Below are 17,306 nucleotides of genomic sequence, written 5' to 3' on the forward strand. Positions count from 1 at the left end.
CCCGCTCCCGCCTGTCCCGGCGAGCGGCGTCTCGTCCCGCGGCTCCTGCCCGGCCGCGGTGCTGGCGACGGGTGGCGCCGCCCGGCTTCGTCGCGGGGCTGTGGCGTCATTGCCGCGCGACGCGCCCGGCGCGGAGTTGCGGGGTGGGGGGGGCGGCGGGCACTGTGGCGGCCGTTCCGGAGCGCAGCAGCCGGTGCCATGCCGGCCAAGAAGTCGTTCCGCCGGCGGAGGGAGGACTCCGAGGAGGAGGAGGAGGACGAGCAGGTCGCTGAGGAGGTCAGGTGGGTTGGGAGCCGGCGGAGAGCCCAGCTGGGCCCAGCGGTCCCGGGCCGTACGGGCCCGCCCGGCCCCGCGACGGTCGGGGTCGGGGTCGGGGACGGGACCCCGGCCCTGCGTTAGTCCGGCAGTGCTGTGTCCGGTCGTGTCATGCCATCGTGTCATGTCGTCATATCGTCACGTAACTCTGTCGCGTTGCAGCGTTGCGTCACATCACATCGTCGTGTTGCACCACTATGTTATGGCTTCGTCGCGTCACACCGTCATGTCACAGCAGCGCGTCACACCGTTATGTTGTCACGTTGCCGTTGCTGCGTTGCTGCGTCACGTTGCCTCCTATTGTGACGTCCCCCCGTCATAGGCTGCACCGCCGTGCCCGGCCGCAGCCTCACGCAGGCCCGTGGCACAGCCGCCCGAGCGGAGCCCTCTGCTGCGGCCATGGGGGGGTCGCCACCCGGGTACGGGGGCGGGCGGGGGCGGTTGGGAAGCTGGCTCGTCCCCGCGGGTGTGGCGGGGGTGTCTGACCCTGCCGGGAGCTCCGGCCGCGCTGGGAAGGCGGGGGGGTCTGTTCCACGGGGACTTCTCGTCCGACGCCTGCCTTCCTCCGGGACGTGCCGGCCGGAGGAGCCGGGGCAGCCCGAGGAGCCGTGCGCTGAAGGACCGGGAGCCACCGAGAGCAGCACTCGGTCACAGCGGACCCACGCAGGCCCTCTCTTCCTGCGTGGCACCAGCCCTCTTGCTGGCGTCACACGCGATTCCTAACGTTTACTGCTCCTCCACTTCTGCCTTTTGGGAATCGGCACTCGCAGATGCTCTGTGTTGTTTTCAGCTCCTTGCTTTCCAAGCAAGATCTTTCTTGTTATCATTTTATCTCTGAAAAATATTTTATGATGCATCGTTCATGGCAGATATTGAAAGACGTGCATAATTAGGAAAAGTCCAAGAAATTAAGAGTGCATGTCAGTCTGTATAAGGAGACTTGATATTGCAATTTTGCAGTTTATTGCAATAAACCTTCTCCCGAGTCACTCGTGCACTGATGTATCTTGACAACCATTCAGCTGTGTTACATTCACTTGAGAGCTGCTGCTAATTTTGCTGTAAATCGAGTGCTTTGTTAATTCCCCCTTCTCCTGAGAAGTGACTGTATTATTTTATTATCTAGTGTCAACTGTTGAAGGAGTAAAGGTGCCCCGCATTAGTTCATGTTACTTAGTGACCCCCTATTTTACTGCATGGAGAATATTGTCTGGAGATCTTAATGAACTAGAACCAGTGATCCCTGGCTCATTCTTCCCATACTGGTTCTTATCAAAGCCTTTCAACGTTTGGGTGCTTCTTTCCTCAGCTGAGGGAAGACTTGTTGAAGGGGCATATCCAGCAGATGCCATCCAGGCTTTTGCTGATTGCTTAAATAAATGGAATTGCTTAAATAAAGTAAAATAGAAAATACCTATCTAATCTGTAACCAGAAAAGTGGACACTGATATGCAGAAGCTTAGGGCAAAGTCTGTCTAGAAGATTCCATGTTAACTGCAGAAAATCAAATTAAGTTAATTAATTAATTAAAACCAAAGCATCAAGTACTAAGTCAAATGTTTTTTTCTTCAGATTAAAAGTCGAGGAAGCCAAAGAAGTTCAGAGCCTCAGAAAGCGACCCAATGGGGTGAGGTAAGGGATGTAGCACCAAGGATGTGAAGTTGTGCTTTGTTTGACGGTGTAACGTAAGAGTAAATTTCTCCCTTGTCATGTGCCTCCTTTCAGTAGAAACCGTTCCATGTCAGATAGTGCCAAAACCATGTTCTTGATAGGGGAGTTTCTACATTAAAACCCGAGGATGGAAAAGGGGGCAGCCGCACAGTGTCAGTTCACAGCGAGCAAAGTCTGTTCGGTATCCCAGCCATGAAGAAAAAGATTAAGATTGGGATTTACCGCGAAATGTATTTTCACCAAAATACTTTTGTACTGCACACGTGGTTTAAACTGGGCACTTTCACACCTTCTCCATCTTAATTCCCCTCTCCCCTCTCATCTAGTGCTGTTGATTAGCTGATGAGCTAGTTGAAATGTGCACCAGCAATGAACTGTATTCCTTATTTTGGTGACTCACTGTAAGGCACTAAAATCTGCCTTAACTTTCCATCTCCCCAAAGCAGTAATAGTTCCTCTACCCATGTGGAGGGATTAAGAAGATTGACAATTTACTGTTAATACAGTGTGTGAGGCCATCTACTAGATTTAGAGAAGGATAAAGAAATGCAGTGTTGTTGGTAATATGGTTCGTTCCACTGAATTTTATTTACTTTCTTTATCTGCTTGACTAGCGCTGTAGCTCTGCTTGTGGGAGAGAAGTTGCAAGAAGAAGCAACACTTGTGGTAAGTGCTAGACATTTTCATCACCTCGGCGCTAAGAGGTAAAGATGTGAACACATCACTGTGGTCCAGCGGATCACTGCGGGAGTCTGGCCTGGGGTAGGACTGATGTCACAGCGCAATCCTTGAATGTTCTCTGTGTTTTTATCCAGATTTCGAAGACTAGCATTAAACTAGAGGAAAGCTTCAGGGTTTCTCATTATTTCTTATTTTACAGGATGACCCATTTAAGATAAAATCTGGGGGAATGGTGGACATGAAGAAGCTGAAAGAAAGAGGCAAGGACAGGTGGGTGCATATGAGCTCTGAAGATCTCCCCCTGGACTAGTTTGAAATGACTGCTAGTAATGAAGTAACCAGATGTTGTGTTGCTTTGAAGAGCTTAATATAATGCAGTTTGGCCAGTTACTGTTACCCTAACTTCTCAAATTAGTTTTAAAAAAAAAAAAAAAAAAAGAAACAACCACCCCAAAACCGTAAACATTGTGGTTTCCATTTAGGATTAATGAAGAGGAAGATCTAAACTTGGGAACTTCCTTCTCAGCTGAAACCAACAGGCGGGATGAAGATGCTGACATGTAAGTTGTGCTGTGTTGTGTCTGGGATGTTGAATTTGAGGTTGGGTGTACCCTCACAATTTATTTTTTTCCTGTCTTGTGTACTGAGTAGTCCCAGAACATCTTCCCAGTTCTCACTGAAACTTTGACTTGCTCTTTCACCTTCTGGCTGCCAGACTTGAGAAGGCTTTTTCATGGACAAAGATGGGAGGTGCCAACCAATAGCTTGGCATTAAGTACCAGTGGGAGCCTTCCCTGCTGGTTGTGAAAAAGCTTGGAGGATCTGATCATTTCCCGGACGATTGCTTCTTGCAACTGATGTTGGCTGAGTTGTTTTGGAGAGACTATTCATTCCTCTCTCCTAGCTGTAGGGACAGTGATGCAGCTGTGCTCATCAGTGCTGGGACAGAGTACAGAAAACAGAATTAAATACTGTGTGTCCCTCGTGTGCTGCTGTTTAGGATGAAGTACATTGAGACTGAGCTGAAGAAGAGAAAGGGGATTGTGGAGAACGAGGAGCAGAAGGTGAAGCTTAAGAATGCCGAGGACTCTCTGTACGAGCTGCCAGAGAACATCCGTGTCTCCTCTGCCAAGAAAACTGAGGAGATGCTGTCCAACCAGATGCTGAGCGGCATTCCTGAAGTGGACCTGGGAATTGAGTATGTTGTTCGCAGATCTGTTGGTTATGGCCTGAATTGCCAGAATGAGCAACTGTTGATTGGCAGAGCAGCAGTATGGCTGGATTATACAGCCCCGGTTTGGCTCTCGATGGGATTGAGCCTTGTTCTGGATTAGCGCTGGATCTAGCACAGCATGTTGTACACAGTGATAGGGCTCCAGTGCAGCTCCATCGTATGACTTCTGGGAAAAGGCTCTTAATTTTTGTGACTTGAATCTAGCAGCTTTCTGGAGGATCAGTTTATGCCCTGCACTGAAAGAGAATGCACTAAAGATGCGAGCTTCCCTTTTGCCTTTGAAACAAAGCGCCTGTTTCTGTAGCGCTGCCTCCTCTCTCAAAAAACGCATCGAATACCACAGCAGTGCTATTACTCTCCCCAAAATTCATCCACTTAGCACTTCTATGCCTACTACCCTTTTTAAATATGAATTAGTATTTTTTTCTTTGTTTTTCTTCTAGTGCAAAAATAAAAAACATCATCTCAACTGAAGAGGCCAAGGCCAAGCTGCTGGCAGAGCAGCAGAACAAGAAGAAAGACAGTGAAACTTCCTTTGTTCCCACCAACATGGCTGTTAACTATGTCCAGCACAACAGATGTAAGTCTCGCGTAGGTCTCCTGACCCAGGTGTGACCCTCTGCTGAAGAAAAGCAGTCTGTTGGGACAGAGCCTGATGCAGGAGAAATTAGTTCATGTGTCAGCACAATCAGCTGTCTGATTCCTTTTTCTGGGATGTTCATACAGACCCCGTCTGGCTTGGTCCTTTTTTTCCATCTGTCAGCAAGGAGAGGGACGTATTACTCATGGCTTGACTTTCTGCTCTTGAATTCCCAGCTGACACTGCCTCATAAATTTCCAAACTTTTTCTTTAAGTTGTGTCTTGAGCGTGTGCTGGAAATGCCTGCATCGTCTGCGATTATAAATGATGGTTTGTAATTGAGAGAATCCAGTTTGTAGGCTGCCAAAGCAGACAGGTGGTCAAGCAAACATAGACCTTACTAGACAGGAGATGGGAATTAATTTCCGGGGGAGCCTCTCATGCTGCAGCCATCTGGAGGACAGGCAGCCTTCTGCTGTGTGTAACCATGCTTACAGGGGTGATTTGGAGTCAGTTTTGTGTGTTCCGAAGGAAATGAAGAGTCTTTGGGCCACTTTTGATGAAACAGTGCTACTGAAATTTGCTGTATCCCATCTTACGTGTATTGATTATCCATCGAAACCAATTACAAGAATGCTTGTTCTGAGGTTCTGTTGGTTCTGCTAAAGATCAGTTGTAACAAATGCCATAGAAATATGTTCGTCTGAATAACACTGCTCCAGATAATATTCCTTATCTGATGTTTTCCTTCTTTCAGTTTATCACGAGGAGCTAAATGCACCAGTGCGAAGGAACAAAGAAGAGCCAAAGCCCCGACCGCTGAGAGTGGGGGATACGGAGAGGCCAGAACCTGAGCGTAAGTTCCTCATCTGAAATCTCATAAGGCGAGACACCGAAACTCTTCAGGGGTCTTGCAGAGAAATGATCGAGCTCTTCTTACCTCCTCTTCTCTGGGTGCCCTGAGGGAGTGGGGAAATGGAGCAATCTAAGTCCATGAGAGGCTATTGCACTTGATGTACCCCTACTAGGTCACACATGAAGCGCTCTGGGTGGGGGATGTCTTCAGAGATGCCCAAGGGTGGAGTAGCAAAGGTCACAACTGCCAAAGCTGTCTGACAAGGGTTTGATAAAAGCTGGAATAGCAAGGGGTGCAAGGCTGGGGAGCACTGACAGCTAAAGCAATAACCTTTCACATAGCAAGGGGCTCTATAAGGGAAGTGGTGGAGTTAAGGAAATGTCTCCTGAAAAAGGGCAGTGAAATAGTATTTCCTTCTCTTTCTTTTGAAGGGTCTCCTCCAAATCGCAAACGACCACTCAACGAAAAAGCAACAGATGATTATCACTATGAGAAATTCAAGAAGATGAATAGGCGATACTGATGAACGTGGACTGAAGTCTTTGCAGTTGTTCTTATTTTCCAATAATAAAAGGATTTTGTGTCAGTGACCTGAAATGGAGTTGGGGAGAGTCACTACCTTCACATGCTGGTGTTACCTACAAAGCTTTTCTTGTGATCTTGTAGTGAATCAGTTTGCAGTGAACTCTTTGGTCGGTGTGATTGTGAACTCTTTGGTCGGTAAAATCTTGTATATAACTTATTTTCAGTTATAAAACTTCTTTTATATGAACATGAGCTTTCATGGTTGGCATTTTTTGGTGAGAAAACAAACTTGCTTTTACAGATTCTTTCACCCTCTTAAAAAATACGAAAAAAAGAGATCCTTTATAAAAGCAGCAGTGCTGTTTGCCTTGTAAATATAAAGGGAAGGTTTAAAGCCTGTTTGCTTGAATGTAACTTTGTAAGAGACTTCTTGTTTGTTCCCAAAGGCCTGGAGCGTGTAAGGCTGAGATCCTGCAGCAGCGTGTTCGGTGCCGCTGCTCCTCAGAAGTGCTCCGGGAGAAACCACAGTGCTGACTGTGCCTGGTGCTGCCTCACTGGGTCTGTCATCAGCGCAAGAAATGACAGCAGATACACAGCACCGGGGATTTTATATCAGATCCGTGTTGTTTTGTATCTTTCCCTGTAGAGTTCTTTCTGTAGCAGTTCACTGCATTTTATTTTAGCTGCAAAGAAGAAAATTGGACCAGGTTGTGACTGTTGAATTGGAGGAAAATCTCGTTTTCAGCCCTTAGGACAGGGTTGATATGGCAGCAGGTGAAGAAGCCAGAGGCCCCACAGCTACAGCCTGTCAGCCACGTCTTCCCCAGATGTGACGTGCGGGTACTCGAAGCCAAGATTTGGAACTCGGAAATAATGGAAGTGTGTTTAAGTGATCGTAAATGACATTTTTCCTTCTGGGATACAAGCTGATGGTTTGCGGGTGCTGGTGGTCTTGATGGCCAGGGTGTCCCATGGCTGTGCAGGTGTCCATGTCCCATCACTCAGGAGCAGAAAGTCCAGGGAGGGATGGGGGACAGGCACAGATTTTACTTTTTTTCAGAAAAGCGGAGGAGTCTCTGGGCCAGATAACTCTGCGAGCTTGTCTCTGAGCCTGTGCCCCCGTGCAGGTCTGGGGTGGCATCTCCCTTGAATACCTGCGAACACAGCACTGCTAATCTAACGTTCGAGCGTGAGCGCGGTATTTCACCCAGTGTACCACGCGAGGCCGCCATTTAGCTACTTACAGCCGCGGGCGGCGCCGCGGGCGCCCATCCAACATGGCGGCCGCCCTCAGCGCCAGCCCCGCCTCTGCCCGCACCCAAGATGGCGGCGGCGGAAGCGGCGTTGTGGGGCGGAAGCGGCAGCGGCGGCGGCGGCGGCGGGGCCGGGCCGGGCCGGGCGGGCCATGAAGCTGCGGCGGGACGCGCTGCGGGCGGCCCTGGGGCTGGCGCTGCTGCCGCTCCTCAGGCCAGCGAGCGCCGTGGAGCCCATCAGCCTGGGGTTGGCGATCGCGGGCGCCGCCGCCTCGGCCCTTACCGGCTTCATCTCCTACCCGCGGCTCTACTGCTACTTCAGGGAGTGCTGCCTCCAGCGGCACGACCAGCGCGCCGCCGCCGGTGCGGGGCCGGGGCGGGCGGAGGGGGCGCGGGGGGCCGGGGCGGGCTGAGGGGACATTGCGGGGGCGGCAGGCAGGCGTTGGGGGGTGCAGAGGCCCCGGGAGCCGGGCAGGGCCTCCCCGTGGGGCCTGCGTGGGCCGCAGGGCGCTGCTCCAGCTCGGCCGGCCCTTTGCTCCCGGCCTGGGGCTCGCAGCCTTCCCGCCGGGGTGGGCGCTGCACCCTCCTCGAAGGAGGCAGAGGCCGGCGGGACCCCGTGCCCGTCTGCCTCCTCGCCGTTGACGGTGTGGTCTCTCCGTCCAGCTCTGCAGGAGAATTTGGACAGGAAACTGTTTGGGCAGCACCTGGTGAACAAGGTGATTGTAAAGGCCGTGAAGGGCTTCTTGAACAACGCCAACGCCAAAAAGCCCCTTGCCCTTTCCTTGCACGGGTGGACTGGAACTGGCAAAAACTTTGTCAGTAAGTTAGTCGCCGAAAGCATTTATAAAAGAGGTCTGCAGAGTGAATACGTCCATCAGTTCGTGGCAACTTTACACTTTCCTCACGCTCACGACATCGATCTCTACAAGGTAAGAGTGTGCTGTGGAGGCTGTGGTGGTGGGGCACGGCTCTGCTGCAGTGACTGCTGGATTGAATTACAAATGTTATGGCACAGTCGGTACTAGAGACCTCGATGTTAGTTTATGCAGTAAAATGTAGCCTGTGCCAGTGTGGAATCTTCTGTACAGGACTGGTTAAATCCTAACATCCATCAGGACTGGTTTTCCCATGAATGTAAAGTTTTTTGCATGTGTTTTGAGCCTCTCTTGGGGAAGAATGAGATGGTTAATTTTTGTTCTATACTTTGCTTGGAGATGTGACTGACCTAAGGATAAGCGTGATTCAGCAGGTTCCGTGATTAGGTGATATGCTGGTGGGTGCTGCAGGTTATATAGTTTTTCTATGCATCCATTTCCCAGCTCTAAAACAAAATCACAGACTAGTCTGTTGTCAGAAAGGTACAAATAAATGTATTTGGAATTGTTCTGCCAGTCTGCTAAGTGTCAATGCAGTTCTGTAGGTAGGTGGGTATCATGTGGAGCGGTAGCTCAGATGCATGTTTTCTGGGGTTTTTTTGTTCTAACCAACTTTGTTAACAGCAGAGTTTGAATGAGTACCACTGTCTTTTGAGGTACTGAATGTTTACATTCAGTCTGCATGTGTTAAAAATGGGAATGGGATGGTCTGCAACTCTGATTTCTAAATGGAGGAAATACCTGCTTCCTCTTTTACAGCTTACTTTTGCCCCTTCTTGCAACTGAGCTGTTTTAAAATAAAATGGACCCTTTTCTGCTTTTGTTTCGAGGTGAATACACTTTGGAAACTTGCTGCCCAAGGCAGTAGGAGGAACTATCGCTTCTTATCCACAATACACCCAATGCTACCTTCTTGCGCTGCCTCTGCAGTTCAGGGACTGAGTAAACAGTGAATATAAAAAAAATGATGAATCATTGCAAATGGTCAGAACAGTTACTTCTCATTCATCTGCCAGCAGATCAACCCTTTTTTTTCCAATTACTTCATTATTGATCTCAAATGTAGCACTTAAGTGAGAGAAAAATGCAACACTGAAGAGAGAGAATCTTTAAATCCAGTAAAGCGTTAGTCCTTCTGAACAATATTGTGTTTTCCGAAGGGCTTGTAATTGTCTTCATTTAACTTCTGAGTGATTAAAACACAGGGCTGAGAATTGAATTCTCTTTCTACTTCTGCCGGTGACTGCAGGTGCAATTTGTCACGGGTGCTGTTCAGGTAGCAAATATACTATTGTTCATAGCTTTGACACCTAAGGATGTTTAGACCGAAGTGCTGCCGAAAGTAATCATCTTGCTTGTCAGGGCTTTGCCTGGTGTTGCTGTTCCTTGGTGGTACCCGTCCTTTGTCCTACCGTGCGCTTTCATTTTTGCTACGTTTACAGGAATATCTGTCTCACGAGGAGTTTTCCCGTTTGTCCTATCCTGTCTCTTGGAGTCTTAAAATTTTTCAGAACCACCAGAAGATTGTGTTAAAATTTTATTTACAGCTTTTAACCATGTTTTAGTCAAGAAGCCAAAGCTATTAAATGACACAATTGATATGACTCTTTCAGGACAAAGGTCAATAAGCAGAAATGCTATTTTCTGTCTTTTCAACACAAACTCTTTCAGCATCTTTTATTTTTATGCCACTCAGGACCAGTTGCAGTCGTGGATTCGGGGAAACGTGAGCATCTGTCCCAGATCACTCTTCATATTTGATGAAATGGATAAAATGCATGCAGGACTCATTGACTCCATCAAGCCATTCCTGGACTACTATGAGCTTCTGGATGGGGTGTCTTACCGACAAGCCATCTTCATATTCCTCAGGTAAGAAGTGGCTCCTCAGGTTTGCTGTTCTGTACACTCGATGCCTTTTAAAACTACCTCCATCTACAATCTTTGTTTTCTCTTTACTTAGCAATGCAGGAGCTGAAAAGATAACAGAGGTGGCACTAGATTTCTGGAGAAACGGGAGGACAAGGGAAGATATACAGCTCACAGATATCCAAAATTCACTGTCTGTGTCCGTCTTCAATAACAAAAATAGTGAGTAAAACTGTGATTGCTTTTGAGGTGGTAAAAGTTCCACAGAAGGGATGGGCTGCATTTAGCTGCATTTTTACAGCTATGGTTTCTACTTGATGTGGCCTCCAGTTTTCGGCTAGCAAGGAGCCACGATGCAGTTTTGGGACCTACGGTCGGTTCTTGAGATGAAATGAAGGTTAAGGAGCTCTGTGTGCACCATGGCTCCCAGCATGTTTGCTGTCCATTGAATTGCGTACGTTGGGGGAAGTCTACACTGTGCATTTATTGACATACTAATGGGCTAAAGGGAAAGCAAACAGAAATCCTGACAGTAAGGCTAGATATTGCAGTAACCAATAAAACCAACAAACTGTTTTATTAAAACCAATAAAATGTTTTATTATGGGGAAGCACTCCCTTGGCCCCCAACCCACTTGGCCTGTCTTGCCTATTAAAAGCCTCCAGGCAGCTGTTGAGGAGAACAAGCTGACATGCCAGTCCTGCTGTGGGCAGTCCAGTGCTTCCTAGTTTCCTCGCCCAGGACTTCTGGTGAAAAGGGGTTTTAACATAACTGTGCTCTAAAATGAGCATTGGAAGCAAACTCACTGTACTTTTTAAAAAGGTTAGATGCAAGCTCCAAAAAAAGGAGCAAGCAAGCTGGTCTGGGAGAGCTGATGAGAGAGAAAATCTGTTCTTCTCTAGGTGAGAGAGGGGAAGCTATGAGACTAGCACCTGGGGAGCAAGGCTTAAACTCATTCAGTCAGAATTCATTTATTCTGCTCCAATGGACCACATTTATGTGTCTGTCCAAAACTTTATGCACAAAGTACCATGAGACGGGGCTTAGATTTGGACTCACTTATACGCCCCTTATAGGGCCCCTTATAGGGCCCTAAAAGCACAGGTGAATTCTTACTGGTATGTAGCAGAGGGCTGTGATATGCCTCTTGCTCCCGTTCAGCCCAAGGTAGTGTTTAACTAGAGGAGCAGTAACAAACCCCTTCTCTTTCCCTCTGTAGGTGGATTTTGGCACAGCACCTTGATTGATAGGAATCTCATTGATTACTTTGTTCCCTTCCTGCCTCTGGAATACAAACATGTGAAAATGTGTGTCAGGGTTGAGATTGAATCACGTGGCTATGCTGTGGATGAAGACATTTTAACCAGAATAGCCGACGAGATGACCTACTTCCCCAGAGAGGAGAGAATTTATTCAGATAAAGGATGTAAAACTGTGGATGCAAAGCTGGATTATTACTATGACTTCTAACGCTTTATTGCTACAACCTGCAAAGAAGCAAATTTAACTTAATCACAAAGTGGAGAACCCGAGACATTTCATTTTTAAGCACTTTTTAAGGAAAGGACATTTTTTTTAACTGGTGTGTAAATAAGCGGCAGTGCCTCTGCATTTTTGTTCTGTCACTAGTCATGGCTCCCAAGTACTTCGGCCTTGTGTTGCCAAGGTAAGAACGAACTGCGTTGTGAATGCGGAGGTTTGTGTCTGACAGTGCCGAAGACTCCTCTCCGATCGCGTGTCGATCGTCAGAACCGTTTGGCAGACTGTTGGCCCGTATAGAAGGACTGAGACTACGACCTAGTTTTAATTGGATTGTGGTTTGATGGGGATGATCTCTAGATAATATTGGGAATTTTAATCAAAGTTCCTATGTCTGTGAAAGCCTTCATGGCGCTTATGTAGGAATATTCCTATAACTGTATTAAAGTAGGATATGTGTCTTTTCCCCTTTAACAGCTTCGTTCCAGTAGAGATAAGGAGGGGATTCTGTAATTAAAAAAAAATCCAGAGTCTTCTATCCAACATTGTGCAGTACCGTTGTCTTTCTCAAAACAGTGGTATGAACTGGCCTCCTGCGTGTCAAACCAACAATATGAAACTTTTTGGTATGAATAATGTTCAAAGGGTGGACTTAATATTACAAGGACGTGAGTTAAAATCCTTGACTACCACTTCAGTGTAGTTGGTTCCTATTTTTGGTTATTTTTTATGTATAAAGTTGCCCACAGTGTGCTCTCCCAGGAGCGATCTTCTCAGGAAAGAGAAAAGTGTGCTTTCTGGCTGGTGAGTCAGCTTCATGGAAAGAGTGTAACTTAATGGGAAACATACACAGGTTAAATTTTACGCCAAGGAAATGGAAAAGACTTTTCTCCTCTTCACCTACGTGTAGAATTCAGGAGCCAGCTTGCAGGGTTTCCCTTTTTCATCTTCTCACAATACTGTATGCCTTTGAGGCAGGGATGAAGACAGATCCAAAGGCATTTGAAAAAAAATGTGAAATGTGTCAACTGAAGTTACTGCGAAGAGTGTCAGACTTGTTTCTGAATGTGAGTACTGCAGAGGCTTTTTTTCACTCCAGTTTTTCTATTCAAAATAAACTTTTCTCATCGGAAATGTATTTCTTAGCTACCTTCTGGTGTTCTTTGCGTTGAGCCATTTGGTGTTAATTTTGCACAAACTTACTACTTGTTGAGGAAGAGCATACTACGTTTCTGGCTGAAGTGTTCACCTGTGCGTGAATACAAGTATCTCCCTTCCTGAGTTCAAAGGGAATAGAGATGAGGAGGAGCTGTGAAAGGGACACAAATAGGGTTGGGAGTGGAAACTGCACTTCTAGACTGTCGGTACTAATTACACTCGCATAGTTTTTGTTGAGGCAGACTTTCTAGATGTGTACGTGCTCAACAGTATCATAAGGATGGACTTGTCTTCAGAGACTAGTTAAAACCCTGCTTCTCGTCTCCTCCTCTTACTGTGGTACTACTGACTGAACACCCTGCAGGCTCTCATTGAAGCCACCCACGATTTCAGTGGCAGCATCTTGGAAGTTTTTGCTACAAGGGGAAAAAAAGGGCCAGTAAGACTTAGCTGTCCAGTTCTGCTCTGAAGTTGTGTAATGTACAAATTATGGGTCCTAGTATTTGTCGGCAAAAGAGTGCTTTGAACTCGGGTATTCACCTGTTTCTTTGACCTCCCGATTATAGCAAATGACTGGCTAATGGAAAAAAGCAGACGTGAAAATGATAAACTTTTACTACTGTCTGATACCTTCTCAACAAAAGCAGCAGTTCAAACCAAGCAGTAGTGTGGCTCTCCCAGCATCAAATACACTCTTAGTTCTGCTTTGTGTGCTTTGCACCATCAGTACTAGCATTTGACATACATTGGTAGCAAGTATTTCATTATATCATAGCCTAGATGGCTTAGGGTAGATGGAAGCTTCCTTGAGAGCATGTAGAAATGATGTTCAAAGGGTGGAGACTGCCTCTGTTAGTCTCTCTTCTGTTCTTGAAAACAGCAGACCTGGCTAGGTCATCTCCTGCATCTGGGTGAAAGAAATGCATGTGCCCGAAATCGCTGCCAGACTTCACCCTTACAATCCTGTCGTCATTCCTCCCCTTTAGACTGCATGGTTTCAAAGCTGAGATCCTCACTCTGTCTTTCCTGCTGTGACTGGGTAACTTTGGCCATTAATCTTTTTAATAGGCCACTTGAAACTGGATCAGACAACTGAAGGGAAAATGTCAAATGGGGGGAAAGGTCTGATCCCCAGAGAAACAGTCCGTTGGCCAGGTGAGGGGAGCTGAGCAGCCACCGAGACTGAATTTTGTTTGCTCTTACCAAAGTCCAGTACAAGCAACTGCTACTTTAATTCAACCTGCAGGGAATGTTCCAAGATCTCATGCTGTGCTCATAAAATTAGAGGCTATGGTTAAAATTCAGCAATGTTTTAAGTGCTGCTTTTGATAGAAAGAGGCAGCCTAGCCCTAGAGCTCCGTCTGCCTGATGCCCGGGGCCAAACAGCCAAGCTTTTGTGTGTGCAGAGCGGCGCAGGCATAGTGCAAAGTCCTGGTGAAGAAGACAGCTTACGCTTCCCATATATGCTCCGTAATGAGTTTCCTTGTGCATCCTTACAGCACAACACATGGTTCACAACAGTGTGAACAACTGACTGTTCAGTGAGGTGCGAGTTGTTGCCAAGAGCTGTACCTCAGTTGAATTAGGCCGTTAGTTACACACTGGCTTTTTTTCCAGGCTAGAGAGGCCGCAGATGCTCTGGCCCATGGAGATATGACGAAAGCCTGTAGTACTGTCATGCCTTTGTCAGCTAGAGGAGAAGTGAAAAGCTGCCTTGAATGACAGCTTTCCAGGTACAGCACAGAGAGGAGGAAGAGTTAAACAAGCTACCTGAGCCTTGTTTGTCCTGCAGTGCCTGGCAGCGTGGTAGGAGATAGCTGTTGTTAACCATGAAGCAGAGCAGGCAGACTTTAAGGCTTTTTCATAGGTGTTTGTTTCTACTGAGCTGTATTTAACTGTTGAATGCCTTACTGTGCTGTTGGATGACTCAACATGTTTTAATATCAACAGGCTACTTAATCTGCTTATCTATTGTTATAAACAAATTTTTAAGAGTAAAGGAAGCTTAATAGAAAGCTGCAGTGCAGCTGGTTCAAATCTACATAAACTAGTACTTTCCTATAGCTGAAAATTATTAAACCAAGAGAGAAAAGTGACTTCAGATTTATTCTAACTGCAGTACAGTAGTAATATTTAGTGTTTTGAAATTGCACAAGCATTTTGTATTTGGAGTAGCTGAAACTGGATGCAGCATTTACACCTGTGAATCAGTCAGTCAATAGGCATAAAAACATATATATAGATGACAAGCAACAATCCAGTGTCCCAAGATTAATGGTTAGCTAGCATTTGGCTCTGGAGATTGCATCAGCATGAACAGTTTGCTAACATTTGACAAATTCCACATGCGGTTGTAAAAGACAATTGACACTTTTAGTTTAGAACTTAACATAGATGCTAAGCTCTCTGTTATAATTTGAATTAACATAATAGTGTTGAGACCTATAAGTTTTGCTTCACATCTTAAAGCAAGTTTAAGTACAAGTGAAGGAGTAGATGGTGCAGCACAAAAATAGCCCAATCCCTCTGTTGCAAATGAGTGGTTCAGAGGCCGCTTACAGAATCTCTGTCAAAGGTCTTAGCAGAAAGTGATTTTAATAGAAATTTATAAAAGCGCGACTTAACAGAGTTCAATGGCAAGGTTCACTCTACCACTTACTACACGGATGAAGCACACAAAGGAAAAGAGCTTGGGGAGCTGTAAAGTCCTTGACTAGTGTAAACACTACGTAGCAACAACTAAAACATCAGTGTGTTAGCAACATTCTTCTCATACTAAATCCAAAACACAGCACTATACCAGCTACTAGGAAGAAAATTGACTCTATCCCAGCTGAAACCAGAACATCGTGTTAGAACATTGAGTTGGAATGATTTATGCAGAAGCTGAGGACAAAAGGTTAAGGGAGACCCTTCTGTTGATTCATGAGGTTCAGAGAAGACCCAACGGGTCTAGATCCAATCTTAGTCTCAGACTTGGACAACGGTTTATGTCTAAAGGATTACATGCGTTTAGCAGTAGTCTAAGGTTCATTCCCAATCTTAAGACAGATCATAAGATTTTAGCAGACTACATTTGCTAGCGGGTACCTCCATCAATTCACACACACACGCACTCAGACAAGAAAAATAGACAACTATACAAAGGTATAGCTGTTAAAAATTCCCCTCCAGTGAAATACTCACATCAGATGTCTTGGCATTTCTCAACAGGCAAAGGGCTGAGCCTCGAGGAGTGTTTCGGTTGTGGAGTGTTGTATCCCAGGTCCCGTGCCAGTCAGCGACGGTCCTCCAAACATCGCAAACTCAAGAGTTCGCGGACTCTGAGAAGTGTTCCACTCAGAGGGAGATTCTGGGCGCAGCCTGCTGTGGTCCAGGAGAGCTCAAAGGGCCTCGCTTGGGACCGCTGTTTATAGGGTCGCAAGATGATTGACTTTAGTCATCTGTCAAAACTCTCAAGATTTCAGTAACAATGGCATCGTTCCACTTGAGTTACAACTCAGATAAGAGTATCAGGGGATGACAATTATCCCCGCTCTCGTCCTCCACTGGGGCCAGGCAGCGGAAGTTTCTGGTGCGATCGGTACATTCTCCAACGTCAGCTACTCAAGAGTTCCTGATACGGTAAAGGGACGCTTCACCGCCTGACTCGATACACCAAGGCCAAGGTTTAACGGGAGTTTCTGAGATCGTGGAGTGACCCAGTAGCATGGAGGGGGGCGGATGCACCACCACACCCTCATACCAGTTTAAAAAACACACTGCAGTCAAGCAAGTGATAGGCATTTCTGTCTTGCACTACAGTATGTGAGCCACAAGTGATGGATGATGGAATTAAAGCTTGTAAGAGAGTTTTAAACCACAGCCTTACCAAGTGGGTGAAGGTAAATCCCAGCTTCTGAACTACTCATTCACCCTTCCACGCAGACATTCTTTAATGTTAAGAGCTACTATGAGACATACTTACCTAGTGAGGTACGGGGTTGTTGTTGATTGCTCCCATTTCCCATACTCCCTAGTATTAACTAGTATTAACTAGTATTAACTAGTTAATCTGTTGATATCTCAACCCTTCATGCCCCACATTGGGTGCCAATAAAGGACAATTGTGGTTTAACCCCAGCCAGCAACTGAACCCCACGCAGCTGCTCGCTCAACCCCCCATCTCCGGTAGGATGGGGGACAGAGTCGGGAAGGCACAAGTAGGAAAACTCACAGGTTGAGATAAAAACAGTTTAATAATGGAAATAAAGTAGAATAGTAATAACAACGTACTTTTACAACCAAGTTCTCTACCGGGGCAGCGGTATCTTGCCACAATGCAGCAGCCCAGATGGGTTTACCTCTGCGCTGCCAGTTCTGCTTCCACTGCTGCAACCACCCCCACAGGACATTTGCCACCATCCATGAGTCAGTATAGAGAGAAAGTACTGGCCATTTTTCTCGTTCAGCAATGTCCAAGGCCAGCTGGATGGCTTTCACTTCCACAAACTGACTCGATTCACCTTCTCCTTCAGCAATTTCTGCAACTTGGTGTATATATGTCATGAATGTATTGCAGGTGTTCCAGCACCTCACCCTGTTGCAGTGTGGTGTGGATCAGTCCGGAGCCTCTGGGCCAGTCACAATGGGGTGCTTCTGCCACTCATTCCCGGTTAGGCTCACTTCGGCCTCCAACAGAATTAGCTCTTGGGATCCCCCTGTCACTCCAGAAATACAAATGGGTTCTGCCCCTTTATATCCTGATGGCATCAGGGTACACTGTGCACCGGTGTCTGCGAGAGCCTTATACTCCTGTGGGTCTGATGT

General features: G+C 46.7%; 2 protein-coding genes across 5 annotated transcripts; both read left to right on the forward strand.

Annotated features, from left to right (window-relative positions):
- The first annotated feature begins 126 nt into the window (after positions 1–126).
- Positions 127–6,109, forward strand: C21H9orf78 (chromosome 21 C9orf78 homolog). 2 transcript variants are annotated; one of them, XM_075170285.1, is made up of 9 exons: positions 127–281; positions 1,888–1,947; positions 2,601–2,652; positions 2,867–2,937; positions 3,150–3,227; positions 3,668–3,865; positions 4,345–4,481; positions 5,239–5,337; positions 5,769–6,109. In XM_075170285.1, the coding sequence occupies exons 1-9, from the start codon at positions 199–201 to the stop codon at positions 5,858–5,860; spliced, it is 870 nt and encodes a 289-aa protein (XP_075026386.1). In that variant the 5' UTR covers positions 127–198; the 3' UTR covers positions 5,861–6,109. The 2 variants fall into 2 exon arrangements, with proteins under 2 accessions (XP_075026386.1, XP_075026387.1); XM_075170286.1 differs by lacking the exon at positions 127–281 and adding an exon at positions 474–734.
- A 1,126-nt stretch (positions 6,110–7,235) lies between these two features.
- LOC142091271 (torsin-1A-like) lies at positions 7,236–16,530 on the forward strand. 3 transcript variants are annotated; one of them, XR_012676741.1, is made up of 6 exons: positions 7,242–7,478; positions 7,779–8,044; positions 9,687–9,862; positions 9,954–10,081; positions 11,080–11,526; positions 15,711–16,530. XR_012676741.1 is itself a non-coding variant. In XM_075170284.1 (5 exons), the coding sequence occupies exons 1-5, from the start codon at positions 7,268–7,270 to the stop codon at positions 11,328–11,330; spliced, it is 1,032 nt and encodes a 343-aa protein (XP_075026385.1). In that variant the 5' UTR covers positions 7,236–7,267; the 3' UTR covers positions 11,331–12,477. The 3 variants fall into 3 exon arrangements, 1 of the variants encoding a protein (XP_075026385.1); XR_012676740.1 differs by lacking the exon at positions 15,711–16,530 and adding an exon at positions 11,817–12,477; XM_075170284.1 differs by lacking the exon at positions 15,711–16,530 and having other exon boundaries at positions 7,236–7,478; positions 11,080–12,477.
- The last annotated feature ends 776 nt before the right edge of the window (positions 16,531–17,306 follow it).

This window comes from Calonectris borealis, chromosome 21 (assembly GCF_964195595.1).
Source record: "Calonectris borealis chromosome 21, bCalBor7.hap1.2, whole genome shotgun sequence".
Classification (NCBI taxonomy): Eukaryota; Metazoa; Chordata; class Aves; order Procellariiformes; family Procellariidae; genus Calonectris; species Calonectris borealis.

Coding starts and splice junctions, on each gene's coding strand:
- C21H9orf78 (XM_075170285.1), top strand. CDS start 199: ATGCCGGCCAAGAAGTCGTTCCGCCGGCGGAGGGAGGACTCCGAGGAG. Junction 282..1,887: donor CAGGTCGCTGAGGAGGTCAG/GTGGGTTGGGAG, acceptor TTTTTTCTTCAG/ATTAAAAGTCGAGGAAGCCA. Junction 3,228..3,667: donor CGGGATGAAGATGCTGACAT/GTAAGTTGTGCT, acceptor GCTGCTGTTTAG/GATGAAGTACATTGAGACTG.
- LOC142091271 (XM_075170284.1), top strand. CDS start 7,268: ATGAAGCTGCGGCGGGACGCGCTGCGGGCGGCCCTGGGGCTGGCGCTG. Junction 7,479..7,778: donor CGACCAGCGCGCCGCCGCCG/GTGCGGGGCCGG, acceptor CTCTCCGTCCAG/CTCTGCAGGAGAATTTGGAC. Junction 9,863..9,953: donor GCCATCTTCATATTCCTCAG/GTAAGAAGTGGC, acceptor CTCTTTACTTAG/CAATGCAGGAGCTGAAAAGA.